The sequence below is a fragment of the Zootoca vivipara genome, chromosome 14, assembly GCF_963506605.1.
Source record: "Zootoca vivipara chromosome 14, rZooViv1.1, whole genome shotgun sequence".
Classification (NCBI taxonomy): Eukaryota; Metazoa; Chordata; class Lepidosauria; order Squamata; family Lacertidae; genus Zootoca; species Zootoca vivipara.
The window spans coordinates 49,261,889-49,289,341 of NC_083289.1; the positions used below are offsets into that span (position 1 = coordinate 49,261,889).

Below are 27,453 nucleotides of genomic sequence, written 5' to 3' on the forward strand. Positions count from 1 at the left end.
CGATATGAGCGCCGCAACCTCAGAGTCGTCCACGACTGGACCTAACGGTCAGGGGTCCCTTTACCTTAGTTAACAAGTGCTGATTCTTAGCTTCTATTAAGCTGGAGACATTGCCAAGCCTCTTTGAACAGTTTTCATATTTCGCCTTTGGGGATTGGAGGGGATTATTTAACATCTACCCACACTCAAGCAAGTAGTATCTGGGGGGAAAAGTCTACGCATTATCTGACCTCAAATGAACCCACCAAAGGAAAGACGCACCCTGATTTTTTTGGGGGGGGGGGGAGAAAGAAGGGCAAACTACAAAGAATCCAAGGGATCTCATGTGACTGGAAAAGGTATGGGAAGGGGACTGGGGATCAGAGACCTGAGGATCAAAAGTGGTTAAAGACGCCAGCAAGGAAGGAAAGTATGGTCAACATCAGGGCCTGCTCCAGTAAATTAAACCCTTCCCCTATGGATCCAACGGACGCCATCCACCCTGTGGGAAGGCAGAAGAGAGTGAGGCAGGCAGGCAAACAGACAAAGGAAACATCAGGACTTACTCCAGTCAGACTGACTCCTCAACTCACAAGGCCAACTTTACATTTTTTTATTATTTGTTTTAGTATTTTGAAATTGTTAAGTCTTCTTGGGTGTCTTGGGAAAAAATGACTTATGAATACAATAACTAAATAACTCTTGCACACTCCAGCAACTAGTATTTAGCAGTATACTACCTCTGAACATGGAGGTTCCATATAGACGTCATGACTAATAGCCATTTATCTTACTCACTGTGTGAAAGGAATAGCCCAAAGAACCCAATAAATGCAAACACCGAGAAAATAAAATGAGCAGTTATATGTTCAATACAAGCTACAACTAAACTGCTCTGTGATGTGAGGTTTACCACTGACTGCCCCTGCCTCCATGGAGCTGTTCTCCCCACTCCAGCATGTTACATTCAATGCTTCACGCATCACATGGAGGCAAATGTAAGTCTGCCATTGCATGCACTTATGACAGAAATCTGTAGCTAGTCCCACCACACCTGTTAAATGCTCAGAAAGTACGAGCGCTAAAGCTTGGGTATTCGGAAACAAGGGTCATTCTCTGAAAATGTGAGGAAACATATGCCATATTGAACAGCAAGAGCTGTTACCTAGTCACAAATGGAACTCTGATAAATTGCTGCCGCTGACCTAATTTGACTCCATTTTACTATGTGGAGATACCAAATGCCAGCAAGTGGAATCTCAGCAACAGCAGAGATTCTGAGGTATGACAGGGGAGCCAGCGATGCCCATAGCAGTATGAATACTTAGCATCTGTCTTGCTGGCTTCATAAAATATTGGCATGCAATAGAATAGAATACAGAGCACAATCACTGGATAACAATTGGCTTCTTAACCTGAAAAGCATACATACAGGTAGTTTTTTAAAAACTGAGCTTAGAAAAGGTCACTCTGAGCATCAAGCATGAATAATAATAAAGAGATGCCATGTAGAGCAGGGGTAGTCAATGTGGCGCCCTCCAGATGTTTGAAATTATAGCTCCCTTGATACTTGAGCCCTAGCCATACTGGCTGAGGTTAATGGAAGTTGGAGCTCACATATGGAGGGCACCATGTTGGCTGTCCCTGATCCACACTGACATGTTACAAAATACTGAATAATTTAGTAAATGGTAAATCTCACGTTTGGTTTCTGACCAACAACCAGATTATACATACGTACGTACGTACGTAGCTACAGTTTAGAATAAAGGCTATCAACAGCCAGAAATAATGACCAAAACTGTGATTTCTGGGTTCTGCAGCAATGATTTTCAAACTGTGTCAAGCTTCTCTGAAATTCAGTCCCCCCCCCCCCGATATTCTGTGTAATGTGCAGCTGGTAGAAATGTTAACGGGAGCAAAAGTGAGGCCCAGCAAGCCAAGATGGTGCACAGAGAACACGCCCCATAACATCCCTCAGAATCTTCTACAATGCACAAAGATTCCACTGCAGACACATAGGGCTTATTTGGCAGAGAAGTGAACAAAGGAAAGGTTTGCTGAACAACCATGGTTCTAGAGCAGCCTATCCCAACCTGGTGTCCTTCAGAAACTGGACTCTAATTCCCATCGGTCCCAGCCAGCATGAATAATGCTTAGGGATAACGGGACTATATTCCACAATGTATGGTGGGCACCAGGTTGGGTAAGGCATTTCTGGGGCAGTGGAGAAATGCATTCAAGGTGAACTCCTCAAGTTCATTCACAACACGATCACATGATCACATCATGGAAACTCTGCAGTGTATTAAAATCATGCTGTATCCATATGTACAATGGTATTACTGAAGTACACTTAGGGTAGGTGTTAGTACTGGCAACTTATGCAGCAGCACTTTCAAGCATAGTTTCACAACCATGAGAGCTAGACAGTTTTTTTTGTTTTCTAAAATAAAAAAATTCTCAGAAAGCTGAACTTCTCACAAGTATACTGTGCTTTTTAAGCACTGTTTTAATATAATATAGGTCATTTATGATCCACAGAAATCCCATTTTTTTCCTCTATCTTAAAGGGGCCCCTGACCATCAGGTCCAGTCATGTCCGACTCTGGGGTTGCGGCGCTCAACTTGCTCTATAGGCCGAGGGAGCCGGCGTTTGTCCACAGACAGCTTTGTCATGTGGCCAGCATGACAAAGCTACTTCTGGCGAACCAGAGCAGCACACAGAAACACCGTTTACCTTCTCGCTGTAGCGGTCCCTATTTATCTACTTGCACTTTGGTGTGCTTTCAAACTGCTAGGTGGGCAGGAGCTGGGACCGAGCAACGGGAGCTCACCCCGTTGCAGGGATTCGAACCACCGACCTTCTGATCAGCAAGCCCTAGACTCTGTGTGCCCAACTGTGGCCAGGATCCAATAAGCTGCCATGGGCTTGGGAGGCATGCCCAGTGGAACTTTGAGCTTTCCCCTTTTAAACAGCATTTACCCCCTCCAACCTGGTGTAATATCCCTAACTGCTTCAAAAGCAGTTTGAATGAGGCATTGGGTGCTGCTGTTTAAGAAAGGAATGAGTATTTTATTCTTCCCCTCTCTCACACCATACACACACAGAGTAAAAAGTCTGCTGAGGACATGCACTATAGTCTTGTCCCTTCCACTGAGAAAACAGGATTTAACCTAGCTGTTCAAGACTTCTTTTCCCACAGTAAGCAGAGCAATTCTGGCAGCCACCAGGTGGTGTTTGTGCAGTTATCAACCAGCTTCCTTCAGCAGCAGATGAAGCTCAAGCCTCCACCTGCTGCATCACGATTTAGAAGCAGCACCGGCACATTGAATGTTATGATACAGCTAAGTTTGTTGCAGCAAAATGATAGCGAGGATGAACACCACAATGCCATATATCAAGATGGGGATACCTCTTGAGCTGACCGAAACATGCAAGCGATTAAGAAGGGAAAACAGGACTCACGAAAGAGGGTAGGAATATCTCACTCTAGTTATTAATGCATGTGTTAAAGAATCATTCTTCACTTTTGAGTTTTAATGTTTTTCTTTTAATTGCATTTGCTATATACTTGTACAGCCAAGGAATATCTCACTCTAGTTATTAAAGCATGTGTTAAAGAATCATTCTTCACTTTTGAGTTTTAATGTTTTTCTTTTAATTGCATTTGCTATATGCTTGTACTGCCAAGCAGTTGTACATGCTGAAGGTGCTTCTTCTAGCTGAATCTGTGAAATTGTGCTCAGTGTACTGGCATCTGAGTTTATTTTTGTATTTGAAGTAGGATCCCAAAAGCAAAAGAGGGATGAAAATAGGCAAATATCCCAAGTCTCTTGAAATATGTTTTTTTATATAAAAAAATACAGATTGAACTGGCAAAGAGAAATAAACCAGCAGAAACAGAGTTAATTTTAGCCTTTAAAATGATGTCAGCTCAACAAAAACTGCAGAACTACAAGAATCTATAAAACTTTGTTATAGTGGTAAGACTTGCAGGAAGACCTGGATTTGTTGCTATAAACCATTTAAGTACAGTATCTTAAACAATCTTTTAAAAATATAGGTGTTTATTCAGTTCTAAATTAACTGTACCGATACACTACTGCCTTCAATTCAATCCAGAATAATCTGAATAGCACTAACTTTTATAATTGGTGGTGGTGATAGTGATGTAATTAAACATAAATTAGCCTAAAAACACATGATGGTAAGAACAATTTAAAATGATGAATGTTGTTGAAATCGTTTAGATTTCTTGCAAAACCCAGAGCATTATCAGAATGCCACTGATGCACTACTATTTAAAATATTGTTTTCCCTTCAATATTTCCATTGGCCTGCTTTTTAGTGATGTATAAAAGTGATTTATTCTACCTTGCAGAAACAATAATTATAAAGATTGGTAAGTTAAAAAAATAGCTGAGTTATTCTTAAATCCTCTACTGCCAAAATCAATTTTTTTTTACAAGATTATGCATTTTTTCAAAAAGTAACTAATCTAAAAATATGTTGTCACAAGCCTCGTGGTAATTCAAAAACACAGTATTTTATTTTGGGCAAGTAAAAATAAATTTTCTTTCTGGAAATAAACATGACAAACCCCTTGAAATGACTTTAAGCATACAGTACCTTCATATAAAATAGGAAGAAATAAGACTAAGACCAGGCTAAGGTTGCTGCAATCCAATGAACATTTACCTGGGAGTAAGTTCCACTGAATTCAACTCACGTCTGGATAGGCATGTATTTGGTCTCCAACAGCAACCGGCTACTTCTGGATATTCAAAACCGGCCACTTCTGGATATCCCCTCTGATGCATGTTCCCAGGATCTGGTACTCATGAGGTATACCACCTCAAAACTTGGGATTTTTTATTTTAAACTATTATGGCTAATCACTATTAATAAATGTATCCTTCCAGTTATTTTCTATAGAAATCTGAGGTGGTGACCATCACCACAGCTTCTGGTAGCAAATTTTGTAAGAATCAACTTATTAATGTCAATCAATTTAACTGGATGGAGAGAACTATTTGGAAAGGTATTCTGGTTACACTTTTCATGTTATAAAACTGTATCATGTTGCCACTGCCACCTTAATCCTCCACCTTCTATAATAAAAATAGCTTATCTTTAGTCTATTTTCATAGATTCTAAACCAGTTATTGTCTTCACCATCCCTTCAATAGCTTTTTCCAGATTAGGCAACCAGAGCTGCACACAGCATTCTACTACCAACTGCGCTGGAAGAGGTTAGGCTGATAGGTCTCAATAATCAAATGTATGTAATATTTCAATCTGGCTCAAAAATTAGGTCAGAGATATTTAGGCCAAACAGAGTTTACATCTTATTTACATGTGTTTCCACTTCCATATACTTAAAATGCTGTAAGAATCTTAGCTGCTCATGGCTTTTTGGCAATAAGGTTTACATAACCCAGTTCAAGATTATAATAATCTGTGGTAATCTGCTTTATTTTTATTTCCTTATAATTTTACAAATCATTTAACAACATAGATAGAAAAGGTAACTGCTTAAGAAATAAATATTCTTTTTCCAAAGACTTCTGTTATACCATTGAAAAGCAATTAAAATGTGCAGATCTATAAGAGCCTCTCTCTTTTTAAGCCTCTGTGACAAAAATAGAGTAAGAATCAGAAGGGTCCCATACTTTTCTTCTAGCTATCAGTTTTGCAGCCAAAACATGTGCTGTGGGGGTTATATGTTAAGATTTCTATAATTATCTATGAAAGCAAAAAACATGACACAACAGAAAGTTGATCTTTTATTTCATCCAAAACTGGCTTTAGTCCTGATTTTTATCCTTTTCTCATAAGAGCAATGCCAAAAAGAGGTTTTACTCATTGCCACTATACAGATCCTAAAATGATCCCAAAAACATTTACACTGAACATGTACATTCATATATTTGTGGTTCATCTAACTAAATTCACAAAGACAGCATCATGGATATACATGAACAGATGCTAAGGCCATTCATGTTAATAAATAATGAACACTTTCATTTTTACAGGAAGGAGATTAATTATTTTCTTTTTATTAATTGCAGATCAAACAAGATTCATTATTTGCTAAACTGAAGTAAACAGAACTATTATGATTCAGCATCTTTCAAATTGTAAGCAAGATTACAATAGAAGAAATATGTATACACCTGAAATCATCATTACTATACAAAAGTTCCTGTGTTATAGAATATATCAATTGATTCTTGCTTACCACTTTTCTTAAGGTACTGTAGAAATTCTGCAAGTCTTGACCTAAACTGATTCTGCCTTTGCAGATTACAAAATATGACTTCTACAGATCTCTTCAGATTCACCAGCCATTTAAGCACTTTGGTACTGAAGTCCTAAGCGATTTACCCAAGAGAGGCCCATACCATGGAAATTTTCACAGCATCCACATCTCAAGTACTTTGTAACAGCACATATTTTGAACGAAATGGATCATATCTGTGCAATGAAAACAAAACTGTCAGCCTCTCGGATAAATCAGAACACCAGCAATACATTATAGGTCTTTTCTTATCATGCCTTTACACAATATTCCTTTTTCCTATTGGCTTCGTAGGAAACATTCTTATTTTAGTGGTGAACATAAGTTTTCGTGAAAAGATGACTATTCCAGACTTGTATTTCATAAACCTTGCAGTAGCAGATCTCATTTTGGTGGCTGACTCTCTCATCGAAGTTTTTAATCTCGACGAAAAGTATTACGATATCACAATAATTTGTACTTTTATGTCATTGTTCCTTCAAATCAACATGTACAGCAGCATATTCTTCCTAACATGGATGAGTTTTGACAGATACATAGCACTAGCAAAAGTAATGAAGTCCAACTTATTTCGCACCATGGAACACGCCAGGTTAAGCTGTGGCCTCATCTGGTTGGCATCTATCTCGGCAGCACTAGTGCCCTTCACAGCTGTACATTTGCAACATGCTGGGGAGGTTTCCTTTTGCTTTGCGGATGTAGAAGAAATTCAGTGGCTAGAAATAACCTTAGGGTTTATCATCCCTTTTGCTATTATAGGCCTTTGTTATTCGTTAATTATAAGAGTCTTGATAAGAGCTCACAAGCACAGAAGTTTGCGGATACGCAGACAGAAAGCTCTTCGTATGATTTTTGTTGTTGTCCTTGTCTTCTTCATCTGCTGGCTTCCTGAAAATGTCTTCATAAGTGTGCAACTTCTTCAAAAGACAGAGCAAACCGCATCAAGGGGCCAATCTTTCAGACATAACTACCCCTTAACCGGACACATTGTGAACCTTGCAGCCTTCTCAAACAGCTGTTTGAATCCTCTTATCTACAGCTTCCTAGGTGAAACTTTCAGAGAGAAACTGAAATTGTATATTGAACAGAAAACCAAAGTCTCTGTTCTAAACCGGTTTTGTCATGCTACCCTGAAATCTGTTATTCCTGATAGCAATGAGCAATCAGAAGTTTAATTTAGCCTATATTTAAAGGTACCATAATGGAACTTGATCACAATGCTAATAGAAAAAGCATATACTTTGTCCCATGCACAAAGATTTGTACTATTTTTATGATGATATGTAAAAGATTACACATTACAGTACTCAAATCTGCATTTCATTAAGGTTAGAAACTAATAAAAGGCTCATGGGGGGGCAGTTGTATTTGCATACTTGTGAACAATACGGTAGCAGAAAAGTCTAAGGAAGAACGCAACATTAACTAATAAGTGTATTATAGTTATTTTTCTGCCATGTTAGATGCCCTGAACAAAATACTGTAGTAAAACTGCAGTAAGAATAGGGAAATTCAATAGAACATATTGATACAGAAATGCAGTCACATATATAGAGTCTCGTCGATTTTCCTTCCAAGAATATCAGCTTGCAAACCTGGTGAAGAAAACAGCTACAGTGCTGAAAGCATGGTGCTGTATATTAATAGACACATACTGTTGCACAAACTATTAAGAAAATAGAAATTCAATCTAGATTTACAATGGACCTCTCTTTCTGGGTTGTTTCTTTTTTAATTATTAGAGTTAGCTATTAGGCTTTTATTACTTCCAAATCCCCTGAATCACCAAGAATCTTCCCTTTTAATAGTGGACTCAGGCAGTTGAGTGCTTATCAGCTTGCAAGTGAAACAGGGCCACCCAAAACTAAGGTAATGGTACATACTCAAGGGACTTCTCCAGTTATACAGAACTATAATACAAGTTTGCAGAAAGAAAGAATGGTATTTTTAAAAAACAATTCAAAATGGCTCAAAGGTTTGTGAACTTCCTTAACTCATGGAATGTAGATGACAGTTATGCCTACAGAGATAAGAAATATTCTATTACTCATCCTGTTACCTGAAGATGAAATTTCCATGACCACATTTAACATGAAAGACAGGAGTTCCTGTGTATTCGCTATGCTTTAGTTGTGGGGGCAAATTATGCATAACCCCCACTGTGCTAAACCTTATGGTTTTTCTCTATGGGTAGATTTCACTTCCACCTCAGGAGACAAAGGAAAAGTTCTAAAAGAACCAGCTACATGGGCGGGGTATAAATATTAGACAGACTGTGAGTGAGCTGAGACACAAAATGTTAGCATGCCAGTTGAGGGTGGGGGAAGGAAAATGGATTCCAGGAGAAAAGTGGGAAATTACTAGCTCAATGTAGCCTGTAGTAAGTATTCTGGAAGGGTATGCATGCCATCAGTTTAAAACAGAAAATATTTCTCTTCCTGCACTATATAGGAATGTTTCCAAGAAAAGGAAAACGAACACATTTTCCAGTTCCACTCTTCAGAACACCCGCACTATACAGCAATTAAATGCTTAAGATCACCCTGAGCTGTCTAGTGCTTTATAGGGTAGCAAAGAAAGGCCAAGTGGGTAGGTGTTTTGTTTCACTTTTCTTCTACTGAAACTCTCCCAGATGTCAAATACCACTACACATCTTTTGGTCCAAGCAACCTGGAGCCCTGAACTCTTCTTACAGTGTGGGGAAAGACACTGCTACCGGTAGTGGGTCTGATATCCACTAACTCGAATCAACTTTCCCCCCCCCAGAATACTTGGATCCTGGGCATGTTCAAGCAATATTCACTCTCAATACCTGCATTCACACTGCAATCAGGAGATTCAATGGGTAACTGGCTTCCTCTCCCACCTCCCTTCCCATTCATAAAATAGAATTTGCTTTTATTTCACTTTCACCTTTCTTTAATTTTATTTACTATACAATACCTTGAAAATAAGGGACCCAGGTGGCGCTGTGGTTAAACCACTGAGCCTAGGGCTTGCTGATCAGCAGGTCAGCGGTTCGAATCCCTGTGACGGGGTGAGCTCCCATTGCTTGGTCCCAGCTCCTGCCAACCTAGCAGTTCAAAAGCACGTCAAAATGCAAGTAGATAAATAGGTACCGCTACAGCGGGAAGGTAAACGGCGTTTCCATGTGCTGCTCTGGTTCACCAGAAGAGGCTTTGTCATGCTGGCCACATGACCTGGAAGCTATACGCCGGCTCCCTCGGCCAATAATGCGAGATGAGCGCGCAACCCCAGAGTCGGTCACGACTGGACCTAATGGTCAGGGGTCCCCTTTACCTTGAAAATAACAAATATTATTTCTTATATAGAATGTATCTCATGAACTGCAATTTATTGCAGGTTCTCCCTAATTCTCTTATCTAAAATCTTTCATCATGGTATCAGAGAAAGATGACACTTCCAATAAATAAGGCACTGCCAAATTTAGAAATTGCACTCTATATGCAAGGAGGGGAGGAGGTATACATGCACAAGGAGGGCTATCATCTAAACTGGCTCAGAGACTGGACAGTCAGAATCAAAGAGACCTTTCCTATATGGATATTAACGTCTATTTGTAAAGACAATTTGCATACTATGATGATTTCAGCATTTCCTGCCAGGATGGAGAAAAGTTTGCTTCTTACTGGACTTGACTACGGGAAAAGAAATTTGAGTTTAAGGGAAAAGTGGACCTTGGCTGACCCTTGACTGCCTCCTTTGGGCTTAGCTCCCTAGACTTCAACCTCCTCGGTTCCGGTTTCCGCCTGCAGGAATGGCGGACCTGTTTTCCATCTCTCTGACCTTTGTAAGGAATTTGGCGGTTGCTAGGGGAGTAAATGGCAACCCCCTACCCTCTCCGGGGGTTACGGAGAGGGGCCGCTGGCCCGCGATGCCCCCAGACCCACTCCGACTGTTTTTGGAGTGGGGGGAGCTTGGGCTGAGCACTTACAAGGGCCAGGACTCCCGGACGCTAATCTGCATGGCGGGGATTTCCATGGTTAAAGAAGATAATTAGGCTTAAATCTATGGACATACTTCAGAAGGAGGGAAAGAAGCGCTGTTTACTGCTGAGAAATTTATGCTGCCGAGTGAGAGGAGTCAAAGATTGTACTGCATCTGGAAGAAGGATTGATGGGGACGGAGCGATAAGGGGAGTGAGTTTTTATTTTATTTTTTTTTCTTCATATTGTTGCCTCGTACCTTCCCGGACGCGATGTCCTGGCTTGTTTGGAGTGAAAGAGAAGCAAAAGACTGTGTGAGTTGAACCTTATAACTGTTGTTACTGAGCATATTTTTTTAAAGATGTGGAGTTGCCGATGAGAAAAGCCCCCCCCTAGTCGGACGGAAGGAGTTCTGAATGCGTTCGGAGGATTTATGAGCTGTGACGCACTTTAAATTGGAGCAGCGACCTGAAGCTAAGTTCAGCTATAGGGCAAGGAGATCCATTAATTTACCAAGAGTCTATGGTTTGATGTTTGGGTCTCCTGCCTGGAAAAGCTGTAAATTCTATAATGATCGTAAATTTTCATGGCCATGAGAGGAAAGCGAAAGTGATTTGAGCTTTTTAAGATGGCGCTACTTCGAATTGCTTCAACGCAACAGGAGCTCCATTAAGAAGATTTATGGGGAGGCTGGACTGATTAACTCACACAGGAGAAAGAACATCTGTGAGACTTTGTTTGATATTTATATCAGCAGCTGGGAAACAATCGTGAAAGTGGAAAACATCTATGTGACTGTAAGGGGAAGATCTGGATTATTATGAACTTGAAGGACGATTTGAACTTTAGAAAAAAGACGGCAGTGGACAGTTGCGAGGAATTCCCAATTTCTTGAAGCATGGGAACCCAAATAAAAAATTCTTTAGATGATTTGGCATAACATTCGGTCTGATTGATATATATATGTGTATAATTTGAAATATTGAATGTGATATAATTGGTTTTAATTGGAAAATTAATAAAAATATTTAAAAAAAAAAAAAAAGACTTCAACCTCCTCATACTTGTCACTAACAGGCTGCAAGGTCTTGAGAACTTTGGAAAGCAACATGGAGAAAGTATTGGAAAGCTACTTTGGAGTGTGGAAAAAGAACATCCTTGTACATCCATGTTTAGTATGCTATAGTTCCTTTTCAAGCTATGTTAAAGATAATCACGGACATACTGCACTAAACTAGGTAATGTTCCTATTATTGGAGGGGGTCTGCCTCTTCTGCTGATCATACCCTTGAATACAGGCTAGGCACAGAACTAAATTCTGATTGCATTTCAGAGCTTCAAAAGATTATCTTTCCTATGTGATTGACTTTCAATCCCTTCTATGAAGTGCTCTGTACCCTCCAGAATTGTGCTATATTATGACCTCCACACAGATCTCACAGAAGACATGCTCTGCCTGCTGCAGGACAGGAAGACTTAGATCCTGACTAGGGCTGTGGCACATAGCTAACAAAAAAGCAAAAAGTTTCACTACAAATTTCCAAGATGTAGTTTCATGTTTTTTAAAAATCTAAATTTATAAAGCTTCCCATGGAGCCAGTAATTCAAGGAGACTAACATGTTGGGATCCAGGAGCTGCATATCAGCAGCAGGTATGGTCAACCCCAGTCTCACATGCACATACAGGACACACACAGAAGATCAGAGAGTCACTTGCAGCTGATCCAGGCCAAGCAGGTATAATCCTGAGTAGTAAACTGAATGATTACTATGGAGTGTATGGAGTGTTAGGAGAGGGGGTAATACCGGTAGCTCTGGTACGGAACACATCGTCCTCCTTCTGGGCTAGTTTCTCCACCTTTGGTCCCTATCCTGCGATCAGCTCTCACCTGTGGCTCCTAGAAGCTTTCAGCATGCAACAGCAGCCACAACCCATCAATGGCTTCAACTGGCCAGCTAAACCAGGTGAGGGTAGCCAATGGGTCTCAAACACTCCATGACTTAGGGACTTCCCCTGTATGTAAAGAAAGGCTCTGGCGGATTGAGCAGACGAGACCAATACTGGGTCTAATGGCAAAGAAGGCAATTTCTACATGTACTGTAGAGGCAAGTGAGGGGCAGATGGGGCTTGTCAATCTATGAAGGTAGCTCATCTGGGAGAAGGAAAACTCTGATCCTAAACCTCTGCTGCCTTGCGGAATATCTTTGGGAGGAGAAAGGGCTAGGGAGTAAACCCTACACAAATCCAAAGTGGAATCCCTAAGACGGCTGGAGGGCACCTTGTATGCCACCTTCCGGCAACTCCAGCAGCCCAGCTGGTGTCAAATGTATTGCTCTGCTTTCCTTAGGACAACATCAGCAAGGATGAGAGTGGGGTCTTGTTTTCTGGGCAGCCCTGAGAGCTCCATAAACACAGCACAGGTGTATGCTACGGTGACATCACTTCAGTGCTGCTAATGCAGCAGTTAGTCTTCACCCCCAGAGGCACACTCCATTGTCCCTTGACACAGACAAGTGCCAACAATCTGAATGAGTGTCCCAAGTAAGAGCACAAGAAACAATACTTTTTAAAAAGTTTATGAAGCTTTTCGTTGTTGCCGGTAAGACTTTAAACTAAGGGTGCACTAAACACTAAAAGCTTAGTGAGAATTTAAAATAAAGCAATCAATAAATATTTGTTGCCTAATTTACAGACCCTTTGTTATATTTTTGTGGGTACAAATGAATTCCTAAGTAGAAGATACATTGTAAAACATGCAAAGGCATAGGCTCAATCCCTCCCAGATCACCATTTCAGATATATTTTTACATGTATATGCATTATCTAATTTGCAGTTTCATACAATCAGTTCTGCAGCAGGGCTAGTAGACTAACTTGAACAAAGAAGACCCCCACCCAAATCTTTCTAGGAATTTACTAGGAGTAAACCAGTAACATGCCATGAATTTTCCAGGTGGGCTCAGGTGAGCTACAATCCTTTAAGTCAATCCTTTGAGTTTCAGCACCCTAAAACTGATATATGAGTAATAATGCTGCAGGGATGTTGTAAAGGTGTGAAGCATTAGAACGGTCTAAAAGGATATATTATTATTGCTATTATTTAGTTTATTTAAAAATTGCTTCCTATGAAGCATCTCAAAGTAATTTCACTTTAATACAATAAATAAAAAGTTAAAAGAATTTCAAATGAATTCAGAAATGAACTGGGATTGGGGGGGGGGAGTCCACTTAGTAGGCTTATGGAAAGAAGAAAGTATTCAACAGACACAGAAAATACATTAATATGATATGAAACAGAAAAAAAGTAGGTGCTGTCACACTTAAAGACTTGGTTGCAATATGGTTCAGAAAGGACCTTCTAATAATATGGTACCTGTAGGTCAGCGTTTCTCAACCGCTGTTCCGCGGCACACTAGTGTGCCGCGAGACGCTGGCTGGTGTGCCGCGATGTGTGGCGACGAGAAGGGCGATTTGCATTGTCACGTGCCTGGCGGCCGCCAATAAATATCGCTAACCCGCTGGAAAATAAGCCGGCTGGGTCACGACGCGGAGCGAGCGCAGCTCTCAACAGCCACCACCACGGGAGAGTGGTTTTAGACAAACTTAAAGAAGCTGGCTGGATGAGCTCAACCTGAAACTTGCTGAGCAAAGGATTGTGCTGGCAGAGAAATCAGCGGCTTGTGAAGCCTTATTACAGGAGATTGCAACCAACACAGCAATTGGCAAGTGTTTCTTACAGTCATAATTATATAGTCAATATAGGGCGGCACAGAGTTAACTTTTTAAACTTTTTTAATGGTGGTGTGCCTCATGATTTTTTTCATGGAACAAGTGTGCCTTGGCCCAAAAAAGGTTGAGAAACACTGCTGTAGGTTACCCTCTTCTAAATAATGCAGTGATATGATGTATATATAAGCAATGAAACAGTATCCTTGTCATGTCTCAAGCTATATAGGACTTTGAACACCAATGCCAGCACCTTGAACTTGGCTTGGCACCTAATCGGCAACTGATACAATTAGGTATTTCAGCAATATGATGCTGATATGCTGCCCCAGAGAGCCACTGAGCTGTTGCATTTTGCCCTAGCTGCAGTTTCTGGGTTAATCTCCAGGACAGCTCCACATGGAGTGCATTGCAGTCTTTGATGCCTGCTGAAGACATTCTTATTTAGACAAGCCTACCCACATGTTTAGAAATTGTGTAGAAGTTTAATTGCATTTTAGTCTATTTTATTGCAATTTTAACCTGTGTGTTTTAAATTACAGTTGTAAAAATGTTAGTTATAACTTTTTAAATGAAATATATATACCGTAATCTGGAATTTACCAATGCATGGACAACAGTGACCAGGCTATTCTGATCCAGAAATGGCAATAATAGCTGTCTTACCAGCTGAAGCTGCTATAAGGCACTTATAGCCACTGAGGTCACCTGGAGAGAGGGATCCAAAAGCACCCTGAGACAATGTACCTGCTCCATCCAAAGTAGTCAATTGGCCAATTATCTGGACCCAGGAAGCACTCGCCAATGGTGCTGATTCAGATGTTACAGAGAAATAAAATTAGGGATTACCTACCCAAATATCCTAATGACTACTCCCAATGGCTTCATGTAGATGTTAAATAGCACCGGAGGCAAAATGGTACCTTCTGGTGTGGTGCCCATAGCTGCCAAGTTATCCCTTTTTTTAAGGGATTTTCCCTTATGCTGAATAGGCTTCCTCGCGAGAAAAGGGAAAACTTGGCAGCTATGGTGGTGCCCCACAGCATAACTGCCAGGGGGTCAAGAGATCATTACCTAATTCTATTCGCTGAAATCAACTATGACAATAGGACCAGAACGACTGTAAAGTAGTGCCCTAGTCAGTTCAGGAGGATATGAAGGTCAATGGTATCAAAAGATGGTGACAGATCAAGAAAGTATAACAAGGTTGCAATCATAGAATCATAGAGTTGGAAGAGACCACAAGGGCCATCCAGTCCAACCCCCTGCCAAGCAGGAAACACAATCAAAGCATTCTTGACATATGCCTGTCAAGCCTCTGCTTAAAGACCTCCAAAGAGGGAGACTCCACCACACTCCCTGGTAGCAAATTCCACTGCCAAACAGCTCTTACTGTCAGGAAGTTCTTCCTAATGTCCTAGTAGTCCAAGTCTTAACCACTGCACCACATTGGCTCTCCAGGAACTAAAGCAGGAGGGTTCTTTAAATCCTGCCTTTCAAAAATGCTCCCATTTGATTCCCCACCCCCTCTGTATTATGCTGGATCTAATGTGTTTATTGTCATGAGGTGCTTTTGAGTTTCACTTTGTTTTTTAAAAAGGCAACAAATAAGTTTTGTCCATCTTCTGATAGAAAGGTAATTTATCAGGGCAACCAAGGCTTATTCAGTCCAATAACTAGACCTGACCCCAGCTGGATTAGAACAGGTAAAGATATGAAAGCTAAGTGTTGCTGCTTCTTTTCTTATCAAGTAGAAGGCAACCTTTCAACTTTTGTGGGAAAGTCATAAGCATCTGTACAGTTGCTGAAAAAATGATGTATTTAGCTGATTTTGCCTGGAATCTTTCCAGTATTATGAGGAGTAAAAGTTAAAACAACAGCATGCTCTCTTCTCCCACCCACAGTTATAGCTGTTTGTGGAACACTTGAAAGTCGTCAGAACAGAGTGTGTTGGTCAACAGAGGGTAACAAGAACACAATAATTTTATAGTGAAACCAAGTTCCAACAATATTAAAAACTCACTTATACACAACACGACTGCTATTGCTAATGCAAAGATACTACATGGTTGTGAATGAGGTAGCAAAGCTACGTCTGCAACTTGGAAGAACAGCAAGGAAAGTAGCCCATGAGAAAATCTCTGTGCAAAAAGATGCCTGAAGTTGTGGAAAGTCTGGTATGTGGGATGTCATTCAAAGTTAGCCTTTTGGCACTCAAGCAACAAAACAAGCATGCAATGACATTTGATGCCACTTGAAAGCAACACAAAGTAGAAACATTCAGAATGTCAAGCGACCAGCTAAATGAAGCTACTACTAGTTTTTGAACACTTATCCATGAGGACAACCAACAGTTATTTATATATGGTTTTCACTCTGAAGCAAAACTAATTAAGGGAATTTACCCATGTATAATAAAAGCAAAGGGCACTGTTTGTGGAGCCAATAAGCAGCCAACAATAGATGCCAGAGGCAATGTTTTATATAGTATCTAAGGTGACCTCTCAGAGTGTTAAAAGCCTGCAGCCAAATCAATGAAATCTGTATAAATGGGTAATGACCTCTGTTAACGCAGATAAACAGCATCTTTTTACTGGAAGGTAAAAAGTATGCATTGATTTTGCAGTCAGGCTGACATGTTCTCCAATGCATCCACTGACTGAATATCAGCTTGTAACTTCTATTGCCTGCTATAGTGAGAGTAAATGTGAGAGTAATAATAGGTCTATCTTTGTCTTCAATGTAGCAAGTATAAACTACGAAGCAACAATTTCTCCATTTCACAAGTATGCTAAATGGGTGTAAGACTGAGATCTCAAGTTACAATGCCAGCAAGGTTTCAATCATATCATTTATGACCTAAGATGCATTTCAACATGGAAGATTCTGGCCTTGAGATTAAGAACATATGATAACAATTGGCCTAGCTATCCAGTATGGTTTACTACCTGAGAATCTTCAACTAGAGAGGTCAAGAACTGAGCATAAGACGATGTCCATGCAAAGCAGGTGCTCTGTCCCTGAACTACATATACTCTCCACTCATCTAAATTTAGACTGATTCTAAATGTGTTCCCATTTAAATAATACTACTTAAGGATCAAACATATATGATAAACAGTTCAGCCCTTTATTTTACACTTCACTATCGTTTCTCCTTTCCTCACCTAGGGATATAGCAATGCTAGAGGCTAAGAATAAACATCAATCTGCTGAGCCAGCTACCCTAGGTGGCAACAGAGGAAGCTGCCAGCTCTGTTCTGTTCTGAAGAACTGAAACAGCACAGTTTCATCTTATTAGCTCTTGGAGGCTGTTCTGACTTACTACAAGCAATTCTTATGAATTCTAAAGTATTATTTGGGATGATAATAAGAACCACAATTAAGGAGTGCCAATGCAATGCTTCTCCTCAAAATTCCAGATTTTTAAACCAGTCTCGTTTACTTTTGATGCTATCATATTTCATAGGAGTTTTTATTATCGAGACTGTAAAAAAATAGCTTTTTCCTTTCCAGATCCCTTATACATTCATATCTCTCCCCCTCTTAAAATGCATCTCCCCTTTTAAGAAATGTAGGAATAGATTTAAAAGCAGCTAAGGTTGGCCAGTCAAATATTGTCACTGATCAAAAACTGTCTGGTACTCCAAGAATGTGAGAGTGGGGCTTGTGCAACTTCTGCTATTATTATCATCATAGAATTGTATACTTGGAAGGGACATGAGCGTCATCTAGTCCAACCCCCTGCAATGCAGATATCTCAACTAAAGCATTCATGATTGATGACCATCCAACCTCTGCTTTAAAAACTCCAAGGAAGAAGACTCCACCATCTTCCAAAGAAGTCCATTCCACGGCTAAACATCTACGGTATTACTGTCAGAAAGTTCTTCCTGATGTTAAGTTGGAATCTCCTTTCTTGTAATTTGAATCCATTGGTTCGGGTCTACCCTCCCTAGCAGAAGAAAAAAAGCTTGCTCCATCCTCCATGTGACAGCCCATTAGATATGTGAAGATGGCTATTATATCTTCTTTCAGTCTCCTTTTTACCAGGCTAAACATACCCAGTTCTCTCAACTGTTCCTCTGCATAAGGCAGAGCCAGAGCTACTTCTTGGTCTGAGGCTAACTTTGGGTGTGCCTATCAAGACTGACTGCTATTTCCTCCTCCTATGTCCACTAATGTTTCTATGGGCTTTTGGCTCTGAAGAGTCCAGCATGCTTCCTGGCTCCCAAAAGAAGGAATCTTGATTTTGAGCCTCTTGACTACTAAAATCTGTTAAGAAAAGTAAGCATTCCGTCCTGCTCTAAAAATGAACTTGTGTTCAACTTAAGGAACGGTTTTATATCCTTATGCAACTTTTATGCCAATTCTAGGTTGCTTTTTCTTTCCTAAAATAAATCTTTTGGTTAAATGTCACATGTCTTATATTTAGAGATTCAAAAGATTTCACATACCTTCCTATATGAGACTACTTGTTCAAACTGTAAACTGAACTCTATGATCATTTAAGGTATATGAGAGCCACAGACCCAGAGCAGAAACTGAAAGAACCTTGACATTTTTTTCCTCATAGCTGTTTCTTGGACATCCAGAACCCCCAACCGACCAATACAGTGGTACCACGGGTTACAGACGCTTTAGGTTACAGACTCTACTAACCCAGAAAGAGTACCTCAGGTGAAGAACTTTGCTTCAGGATGAGAACAGAAATCGTGCGGTGGCGGCGCAGTGGCAGCAGGAGGCCCCATTAGCTAAAGTGGTACCTCAGGTTAAGAACAGTTTCAGGTTAAGAACGGACCTCCAGAATGAATTAAGTTCTTAACCCGAGGTACCACTGTACTTGATGGCTGCTGCTAAGGGTTTAGATAGTAATGGTAAAGAAAGTGTAAGATAATTCACAAGAGTAACTGCTGAATGTCTGAAAGGCAGCATTCAATCACCAGTTATAATAAAATGTATTTGAAAACTTGGCAGCAAAACTTGGCAGTTGCCTTTTTCTCTCAAAGGCAACAACAATACAATGGGCTGTTTTCTGGATGCAAACCTCACTTAAGCTGGAAAAGCTTAAGTGAAGTTTGCATCCAGGTTTGCATATAGCCTTTGAATTTAAGTAATTCAATTCTGGCTGACTGCATCATTGTATTTTTATCTTTATTTTGGCCACCTTGTACCTTCCCCTCCCTAGAGAAACGTGGGCTATGGTAGTTTTAAATAAATAAAAACATGTATATAAAGTGGCAGTGTTTAACTGACTAATTTCCAGGGATTTAAAAAATGGATGCACTATCATGTCTAGCACAAAAAGGGAACTACATTTCTCACCCCATCTCCCTATACTTTGATCTTAGGTTGAAGAAAGAAACCAAAACTACAGCACAAAATTTATATAGATGCTGCTGCATTCTGTTGGTTAATGCCCAATGAAGAATTCTTAACCTTTTGAAACCCTGCTAAATAGTACACAAAATATTGTGTTTATACCAGAAACAGTTGGAGATGCAAGCTTTTTGCCTGGGAAAACCATTTTCAAAGTAGGAGCTGTTTTCCCAGCTGTGAATATGCTTTCCTGGGAAATTTGTTCAGCCCATTACAAAAATATTCAAAGGAATGCAAAATTATTCATTCTTATCTGTGCATACAAATATTTCAAACACATTTTTGTACATTTTCTTGAATTTGCTGTCATGACAGAATACTTCATTAATAGCAAAGCAACAACAAATAAATGTGTTGCCAATTTAGGTACCAAATTAATCCAGATTCCCCCATGACTAACTTAAATCTTGTTCACAGAAAGCAGGTTCCCTCATATATGGTGTTCAGATGGTTCCAAGGTTTTAAGAAAGTTGAATTTACTCCTACAGACAGCCATTTAACATGGGATAAATAGCAGATTACTAAAGATGTTGGTTCACAACCCAAATATTCATTCAGTTCCTTTAAAGACTACCAATAAAGCAGCCCCAGCTATTCCCATTCTTTCCCCCAATGCTTCCCCCATCTGCTTCTTCCATTTATTTCAGGGGTCCCCAAACTAAGGCCCGGGGGCTGGATGTGGCCCAATTGCCTTCTAAATCCAGCCCACAGATGGTCCAGGAATCAGCATGCTTTTACATGAGTAGAATGTGTCCTTTTATTTAAAATGCATCTCTGGGTTATTTGTGGGGCATAGGAATTCGTTCATAATTTTTTTCAAAATATAGTCCGGCCCCCCACAAGGTATGAGGGACAGTGGACCGGCCCCCTGCTGAAAAAGTTTGCTAACCCCTGATTTATTTCAATGAAAACGTGGAGATTCAATCCATGGAAGATGTGGGTGGACACACACAAAAAATGCTTGATCTTAGTGAAAAATGTAAGAATACTTGAGATACCGAATAGAATGAGTGCAATATATGAATTATGTCTACTGCAAGTATTTGCCTTTTGTTTTCCTTTTCATCAAGACTAAGGGAGCATAACATAATTACAAGAAGAACAAAACCATATAAAACTTTTCTGCCACTGTTAACAGGATGCTCTCAAATAATTTATTATTTTAAGAAGACACAGAGATATACAACACCCAAACCACTTAGGGTATTTAGATCACAAGCTATACGTACAACCCTTTAGGGCAGGCATAGGCAAACTCGCCCCTCCAGATGTTTTGGGACTACCACTCCCATCATCCCTGACCACTGGTCCTGTTAGCTAAGGATGATGGGAGTGGTAGTCCCAAAACATCTGGAGGGCTGAATTTGCCTATGCCTGCTTTAGGGCAATATCCGATTTTCATGATACATATCTACGGCAATATATCACCTGCTAAATATCACACTATCTTGATATATCACTATATATATATATATATATATATATATATATATATATATATATATATATATATACACACACACACACACACACACACACACACACACACACACAGTGGTGGGGGGCCTTACTAGGCCTCCCTGTGCGGCAGAGGGTGCGCCATGCTTCCCTGTAGCAAGTCTTGACAAGGCTCCCTGTGGCAGTGGAGGGCCTTAAAATGTAAAGAAGTAGATTTTTTTAAAAAAATTAAATAAACTTCTATATACAGTGGTACCTTGGTTCTTGAACTTACGGTAATCCATTCCGGAAGTAATTCGACTCTGAGTTCGAAACTGTTCGGAAACCCAAGGCGTGGCTTCTGATTCACTGCAAGAGCTTCATGCGACTCAAGCAGAAGCCGCATCGGACATTTGGCTTCCGAAAAACCTTCACAAACCAGAACACTTACTTCTGGGTTTTTTTCAGGAGCCAAGCTGTTCAAGGACCAAGGTACCACTGTAATATATTTAATATATTTTCAACTAATTTAAGAGTAGTTTAAGTGATTTACTAGTTAAGCTGCATCTGCTTCCCCACTGCAAAAGCCCCACTGAGTTAAACTAAACTTACTTCTACTTTCCTGGGAGTAAGAGCTTGCTTGTGAGTAGACATGCCTTTGCTTTCACTGCCTACCAAAAAAACACCCTCTCCATCATTCTCACATGATACCCAACCTCCCATTTCAGCATAAGGCAGCCAGCTAAATCTTCTCCCCTTCATCCCCCCCCCACAGAAGCCCCCCCCCCAAGACCTCATCCCACCAATCTCTCCCTTTTTATGAACGGAAGGGAGGGCAAGCAAGAAAAAATATGTCTCCTTTAAATAAGAAAAATAACCCTTCCTTTTTGATATGGGGGAAAGTTATTTAGAGGGAATGAACAACATAAACACCACCCAAAAATAAAAACAAAAACTCTTCCCCCTATTATTTCACCAGTGGGGGTGGGTGGGAGGGGGGGAACCTTCCAGTTCTTTGTTTTATTTTGTTTTCAAGTGACATCCATATTTTTTTATTGAAATTTCATTTTCGGAAGCTTTCTTTTTTTATATTAAATAGAAAACAAAAGCTTCACATCAGTGACTGGAATCAGACTGATGTAGCTGATCTCTCCACCTGAGCAGCTCTCCCAAGCCCAGATTCCCCATTACATAGGCCTCTCCTTAACAGTGTCATGGCAATTCAAACATTTTAAAAAATGAATAGTGAATATCCTTTGCTCCCGCTTTCATAGGCTTCTGTCTTCTTTCTTTACTCTGCCGCTGGATCTCTGATTGTCCAGCCATGGATTATTAGCAGGCTCTGCATAATTAGCTGAGCTCTAAATGGAAACAGGTAGGTAGCCGTGTTGGTCTGGCGTAGTCGAAACAAAAAATAAATAAAAAATTGCTTCCAGTAGCACCTTAGAGACCAACTAAGTTTGTCATAGGTATGAGCTTTCATGTGCATGCACACTGTGCATGCACATGAAAGCTTATACCTATGACAAACTTAGTTGGTCTCTAACGTGCTACTGGAAGCAATTTTTTTTAATTTTTGTTCTAAATGGAAAGATACAGGCAAAGCTGAAAGAGTTTGCTGGTTTGTGGGAGGGCTTATCATTTCTTCTCCTTAGGAGGGAGAGAGCAAACAAAGCTGGAGACACCCTGCCTCCAAATTATCTGCAAAGTATCTGTAAACTATCTGTTCAGCTGAGCTACCCCCTGGGAAGCTGTTAAGTGTCCACCTTTTGTTCACTGCTATTGGCCTTGTTGAAACACTCATCAGAATGTTATTTCAATACTGGAATTCAAAGGTATGGCGATTTACTGCACAGCCCTACAACCCTATCGGATGCAGGTGGCGCTGGGGGTTAAACCACAGAGCCTAGGGCTGCCAACCTAGCAGTTTGAAAGCACATCAAAGTGCAAGTAAATAGGTACCGCTCCGGCAGGAAGGTAAATGGCATTTCCGTGCGCTGCTCTGGTTTGCCAGAAGCAGCTTAATCATGCTGGCCATATGACCTGGAAGCTGTACGCCGGCTCCCTCAGCCAATAGAGCGAGATGAGCACCGCAACCCCAGTCATCCATGACTGGACCTAATGGTCAGGGGTCCCTTTACCTTTAATCATATGGGACTAAATTGCATTACGTTGTAAGGACCTTTTATTAAATCTTAGAATTGTAAAGTTGGAAGGGACCCAAGGGTCATCTGGTCCAACCCACTGCAATGCCTGGAACCTGGCATTGGGCTGCAAGAATGTCCTGTAAACTATCACATTTTCAAAATGTCTGATAACCAAGTTCCACCATTTTTCACAGGCTGGGAGTTGTGGCTCCCTCATATTGTACCCATTATGGAATTAAGACTTGAAAAGAAAGTACAGTACTAGCAGAGTTTGTGTTGTGGATATGCTACTTCCATAGTTTACTTGACATGGTTCAGAGTCAGACTGACCAATGCATTATTTTCCATCACAGTCTGTAGCAGTTGAAGCTGTGAAATGTGCTAGGAGCAAGCATTTTTGTTGTGAATTCTACTGATGTTAACAACGTTATCTGACCAATAGTATGCAAAATCTCTTAACTGGTATTTGAAGCATATACTATGTGTTAATTTTTTGAGAGCTGGCTTTATGTAGTGGATTTCAAATTTTAATTATTTTTAAATATGTTCGCACGTTGTTTTAAGGACTCCCTTATTAAAGCAAAAGATTAAGGTGTTAGGAGAACCTTAGAATTTGAGGAAAAACTATACCATACAATGTACTGTATCAAACTATTTTACATGAATAACGCAGGTATTCTGAATTTAAAAAGAAATCAACATTGTTAAAAACAAGGTGTTACATTATAAGATAGTTTGTGTTAAATCTGCCAAAATCAATGTGGTGGTGTCGTAGATACAAGTGCATTGTTAATAAACGAGCAACTAAAAACGTTTGTTTATTTTTCCTGTTCCCTCCCCAAGCAGAGATAATAATAATAATAATAATAATAATAATAATAATAATAATTTATTTATTTATACCCCACCCATCTGGCTGGGTTTCCCCAGCTACTCTGGGCGACTTCCAATAGAATATTAAATTACAATAATCTATTAAGCATTAAAAACTTCCCTAAATAATGTGTAAGTGTGGTGTCAGCTCCCTAAAAAAAGGTCCAATAACTCTGGGAAAGGGGGGGGGCGCCGGAGAAATCTTTGCACTACGGCCGATATGCTTAAGGCAGCCCTGGTTGCTAGATCTCAGAGAGGGGGACAAAAAGGGAGCCTTGTGAGGAGACTCCTCTGGGGAAGTCTTACAGAGGTGATGAGCTATTAGCCATCAACGCTCCTCCAACTTCCAAGCAGTACCGTGTTTCCCCCTTTTTAAGACGTAGTCATAATATAAGCCATGGCAGGATTTGAAAGCTTTTGTAAAATTTAAGCCATACCCTGAAAATAAGCCATGCCGCCGCCTGCCAGCGCTGGGCATGGGAGAGAGCAGGAGACTGATCAGCCACTGCGGCATCGCGCTGCCAGAGACTCGCAGCCACTGAGGAGCTCGCGGCACTGGGGCTTGAGGGCGGCTCTCGCCTTGCCGCCCTTTCTCCCGCTCCCGGGGGAGACGCGGCTTCCATCCCCCGTTGCCAAGGAAATGGCCCAGGGGAGAGACGCCAGAGCGGAGGTGCCGCCCGGCTGTTGCCACCGCCGAAAACGGCAATGCTTAGGGCCGCCTCCTCCTCGCGCGAGATGAAGTAAGGCCCCTCGAGCGGTCCAGGGCTCGCTTCCGAATGCGCAGGGATAGGGCTGCGCCATTAAACTGCTTGCAAACTCCTTGGAAAAAAGAAACGTGTCCTGCAGAGCCCAGATCAAGGAGGTGGCCTGCGGGGTTGTCGCCGCTCAGCACCGCGCAGAGCGCCGGATTAAGGAGCCGGTCTGCAGAGTCGGCGCCCAGCAGCGCGGCGCTGGATTGGGGAGGCGGTGCTTCGTGCGGAGCTGCTGGGCACCGACCCTGCAGACCGGCTCCTCGATCCGGTGCTCTGGGCGGTGCTTCTGGGCGCCGACCCGGCAGGCCACCGGATCGAGGAGCCGGTCTGCAGGGTCGGCGCCCAGCAGCTCCGCACGAAGCACCGCCTCCCCAATCCAGCGCCGCGCTGCTGGGCACCGACTCTGCAGACCAGCTCCTTAATCCGGCGCTCTGCGCGGTGCTGAGCGGCGACAACCCCGCAGGCCACCTCCTTGATCTGGGCTCTGCAGGACACGTTTCTTTTTTCCAAGGAGTTTGCAAGCAGTTTAATGGCGCAGCCCTATCCCTGCGCATTCGGAAGCGAGCCCTGGACCGCTCGAGGGGCCTTACTTCATCTCGCGCGAGGAGGAGGCGGCCCTAAGCATTGCCGTTTTCGGCGGTGGCAACAGCCGGGCGGCCCCTCCGCTCTGGCGTCTCTCCCCTGGGCCATTTCCTTGGCAACGGGGGATGGAAGCCGTGTCTCCCCCTGGAGCGGGAGAAAGGGCGGCAAGGCGAGAGCCGCCCTCAAGCCCCAGTGCCGCGAGCTCCTCAGTGGCTGCGAGTCTCTGGCAGCGCGATGCCGCAGTGGCTGATCAGTCTCCTGCTCTCTCCGATGCCCAGTGCCAGCGCAGCTGGGCGCCAACCCGGCAGGCCGCCTCCAGCAGCAGCAACGTGGCAGAAGGAGAAGGAGGCTTGCTGCACGTCCTGAGCCCTGAGTCCGTGGGACCCAGCAGCAGCAACGTGTACAGTATTTTTTTTTTTTAAAAAAAGACACCCCCCGAAAATAAGCCATAGGCTTGTTTTCTTGGGTAAAATAAATATAAGACGGTGTCTTAAAATGTGGGAAACACGGTAGTATCGTAGTTACACAAATATGGCCAAATCCCACAAACATTTATCATAATCAATGGCATCAGCGCCTGCGTAAAGGTCAAACAATATGAGCATAACACAAATCCTGCAGGTTATTGTTGTACTGCAGCCAAAGCCTCCAGCTGCTTATATCTGACAAGGCTCCCATTAGAATGCATGTTTAGAGATAAAAGAAGTAATTATAACTCCACAAATGGCCAACTTTTTAAGAAAGCTACTGCCATGCTGGTGCTGCAAATCAAGACACATGCAATTATGTTTGGTAGATCAACTTCTGTTGATGAAAAATAATGCAAACCTTTTAATAACAAGCTGCAGTCAACCATCATTTTTTTTTCTTTAATCTGACTCAATAAGGGATGAGACTGGCAGCAATTATAACTCCTACATCACAACACTTAAGTGCCTCTTACTATGTTTTTTTACAAATGAGACAGCTGTTATTTCTCTACAATTGCATGAAATATTAGTTTTGTGTGAAAGTATACAAGCACCCCCTCTCCAACTACCTATAACAGACATATTTTAACTCTGTTATCAGCAACTAAGGTTCCCTTTTAGTCAGAATTTGCAACTGATTAGCAAACTTTGGTTAACTTGCTTTCAACTACCAGTAGTCAGTGGCAGTGCTGATGTTAACACTTAATCACAGTTCAGGCTAGCAAGGAAAAGGCAAGAGAAATTGTGCTCAAGGAGGAAGGGAACACATGGCCCCACAACCAACTCCTTATCTTTTAAGCATTGTTACAAGATCGGGACCATTATTTACCTCAGCCCAATGTGGCCTCTAAAGCCATTCATACTAATGCTCAGCAAAGTACTTAAGTTGCTTGTTGCTATTTAATGTAAAAGGAAGGAAATGAATAGATGAAAAATCAATAAAGAAAGATTGCTCTGAAAGGTCAACATGTCTTACAGGCAAATGTACTAGTCTTATTTGAGCAAAATTTTTGTTGGAACAAATTTCATTAAAAGTATGGTCAACATAATATTGAACTTCTTCACTTATGAAATATTTCAGCTTGCTTTTAAACAGCTCTGCACCAAAATCAATTAGAAATTTGCATTTTACACTTTGGAGATTGGAAATGTGAGGACAGAAAAGCTGTGTAAATCACAGCTATATGCAGCAACCTAATGAATCAGTGAAACATCTTTCTCCATCAAAAATGAACCGTATCTCAATGCATTTCCCAACTTTAAAATTAAATAATAATGTTGACTTTTTGCCAATCAATCAAAAACATCATTTAGAGAGACCAAAGAGCAAACCTTGTTTCCTCAATGACAAGCAAGAATTTCCGTTACGGTATATAACCACCATTCTCTCTAACTAATCTTCTAAGCTAGTTGTAATATACTGGCAGTTTTCAAAACTGTTACCACTACATAGCATATAACCTTGCTGTAAACAACATGCCAATATCAAGCAACCTCTTGGCCTCTTCTGTTTAGCAAATGACACAGCCTACAGAGCTGGGAAGTAGGGGGCATAAGAAGAATTTCCTCTTGTCTCAGCAGGAACATTGGGATGGGTAGACAGGTCCTGATAACAAGGCAGATTGTGGAACAAAGGGCAGCATCTTAGGGCTGCTTCACATCTTACATTTTTAATGCATACACATTTTATTTTAGGTAAACAGATATGCACTATACCATCTGATGTGTGGTAAGAGTATTCCTTCCACTTTTCCTTTCTGAGACATCACCAGATTACTCAGTGAACAAAAACAGCAAATTTTGTAGCTGAAAAGGTGAATATAAATAACTTTATTATAGACAGTGCAGAAAACAC

At 41.2% G+C, this 27,453-nt stretch overlaps 2 protein-coding genes across 3 annotated transcripts in view; one reads left to right on the forward strand and one right to left on the reverse strand.

Moving 5' to 3' along the window:
• Nucleotides 1-27,453, reverse strand: part of C14H7orf50 (chromosome 14 C7orf50 homolog) — a 140,769-nt gene that overhangs the window by 112,533 nt on the left and 783 nt on the right. The window contains exon 2 of one of the 2 annotated variants that reach the window (XM_060282463.1): nucleotides 27,315-27,404. The exons of the other annotated variant lie outside the window; for it this stretch is intronic. Within the exon in view, the coding sequence (XP_060138446.1) occupies nucleotides 27,315-27,317 (3 nt within the window). The 5' untranslated portion in view covers nucleotides 27,318-27,404. The remainder of the gene's footprint in view (nucleotides 1-27,314; nucleotides 27,405-27,453) is intronic. 2 annotated transcript variants of the gene reach the window in all.
• On the forward strand, nucleotides 6,299-7,459 carry GPER1 (G protein-coupled estrogen receptor 1). Its single transcript, XM_035131319.2, is given in 1 exon segment — nucleotides 6,299-7,459. A coding segment is annotated over 1 exon segment (1,161 nt).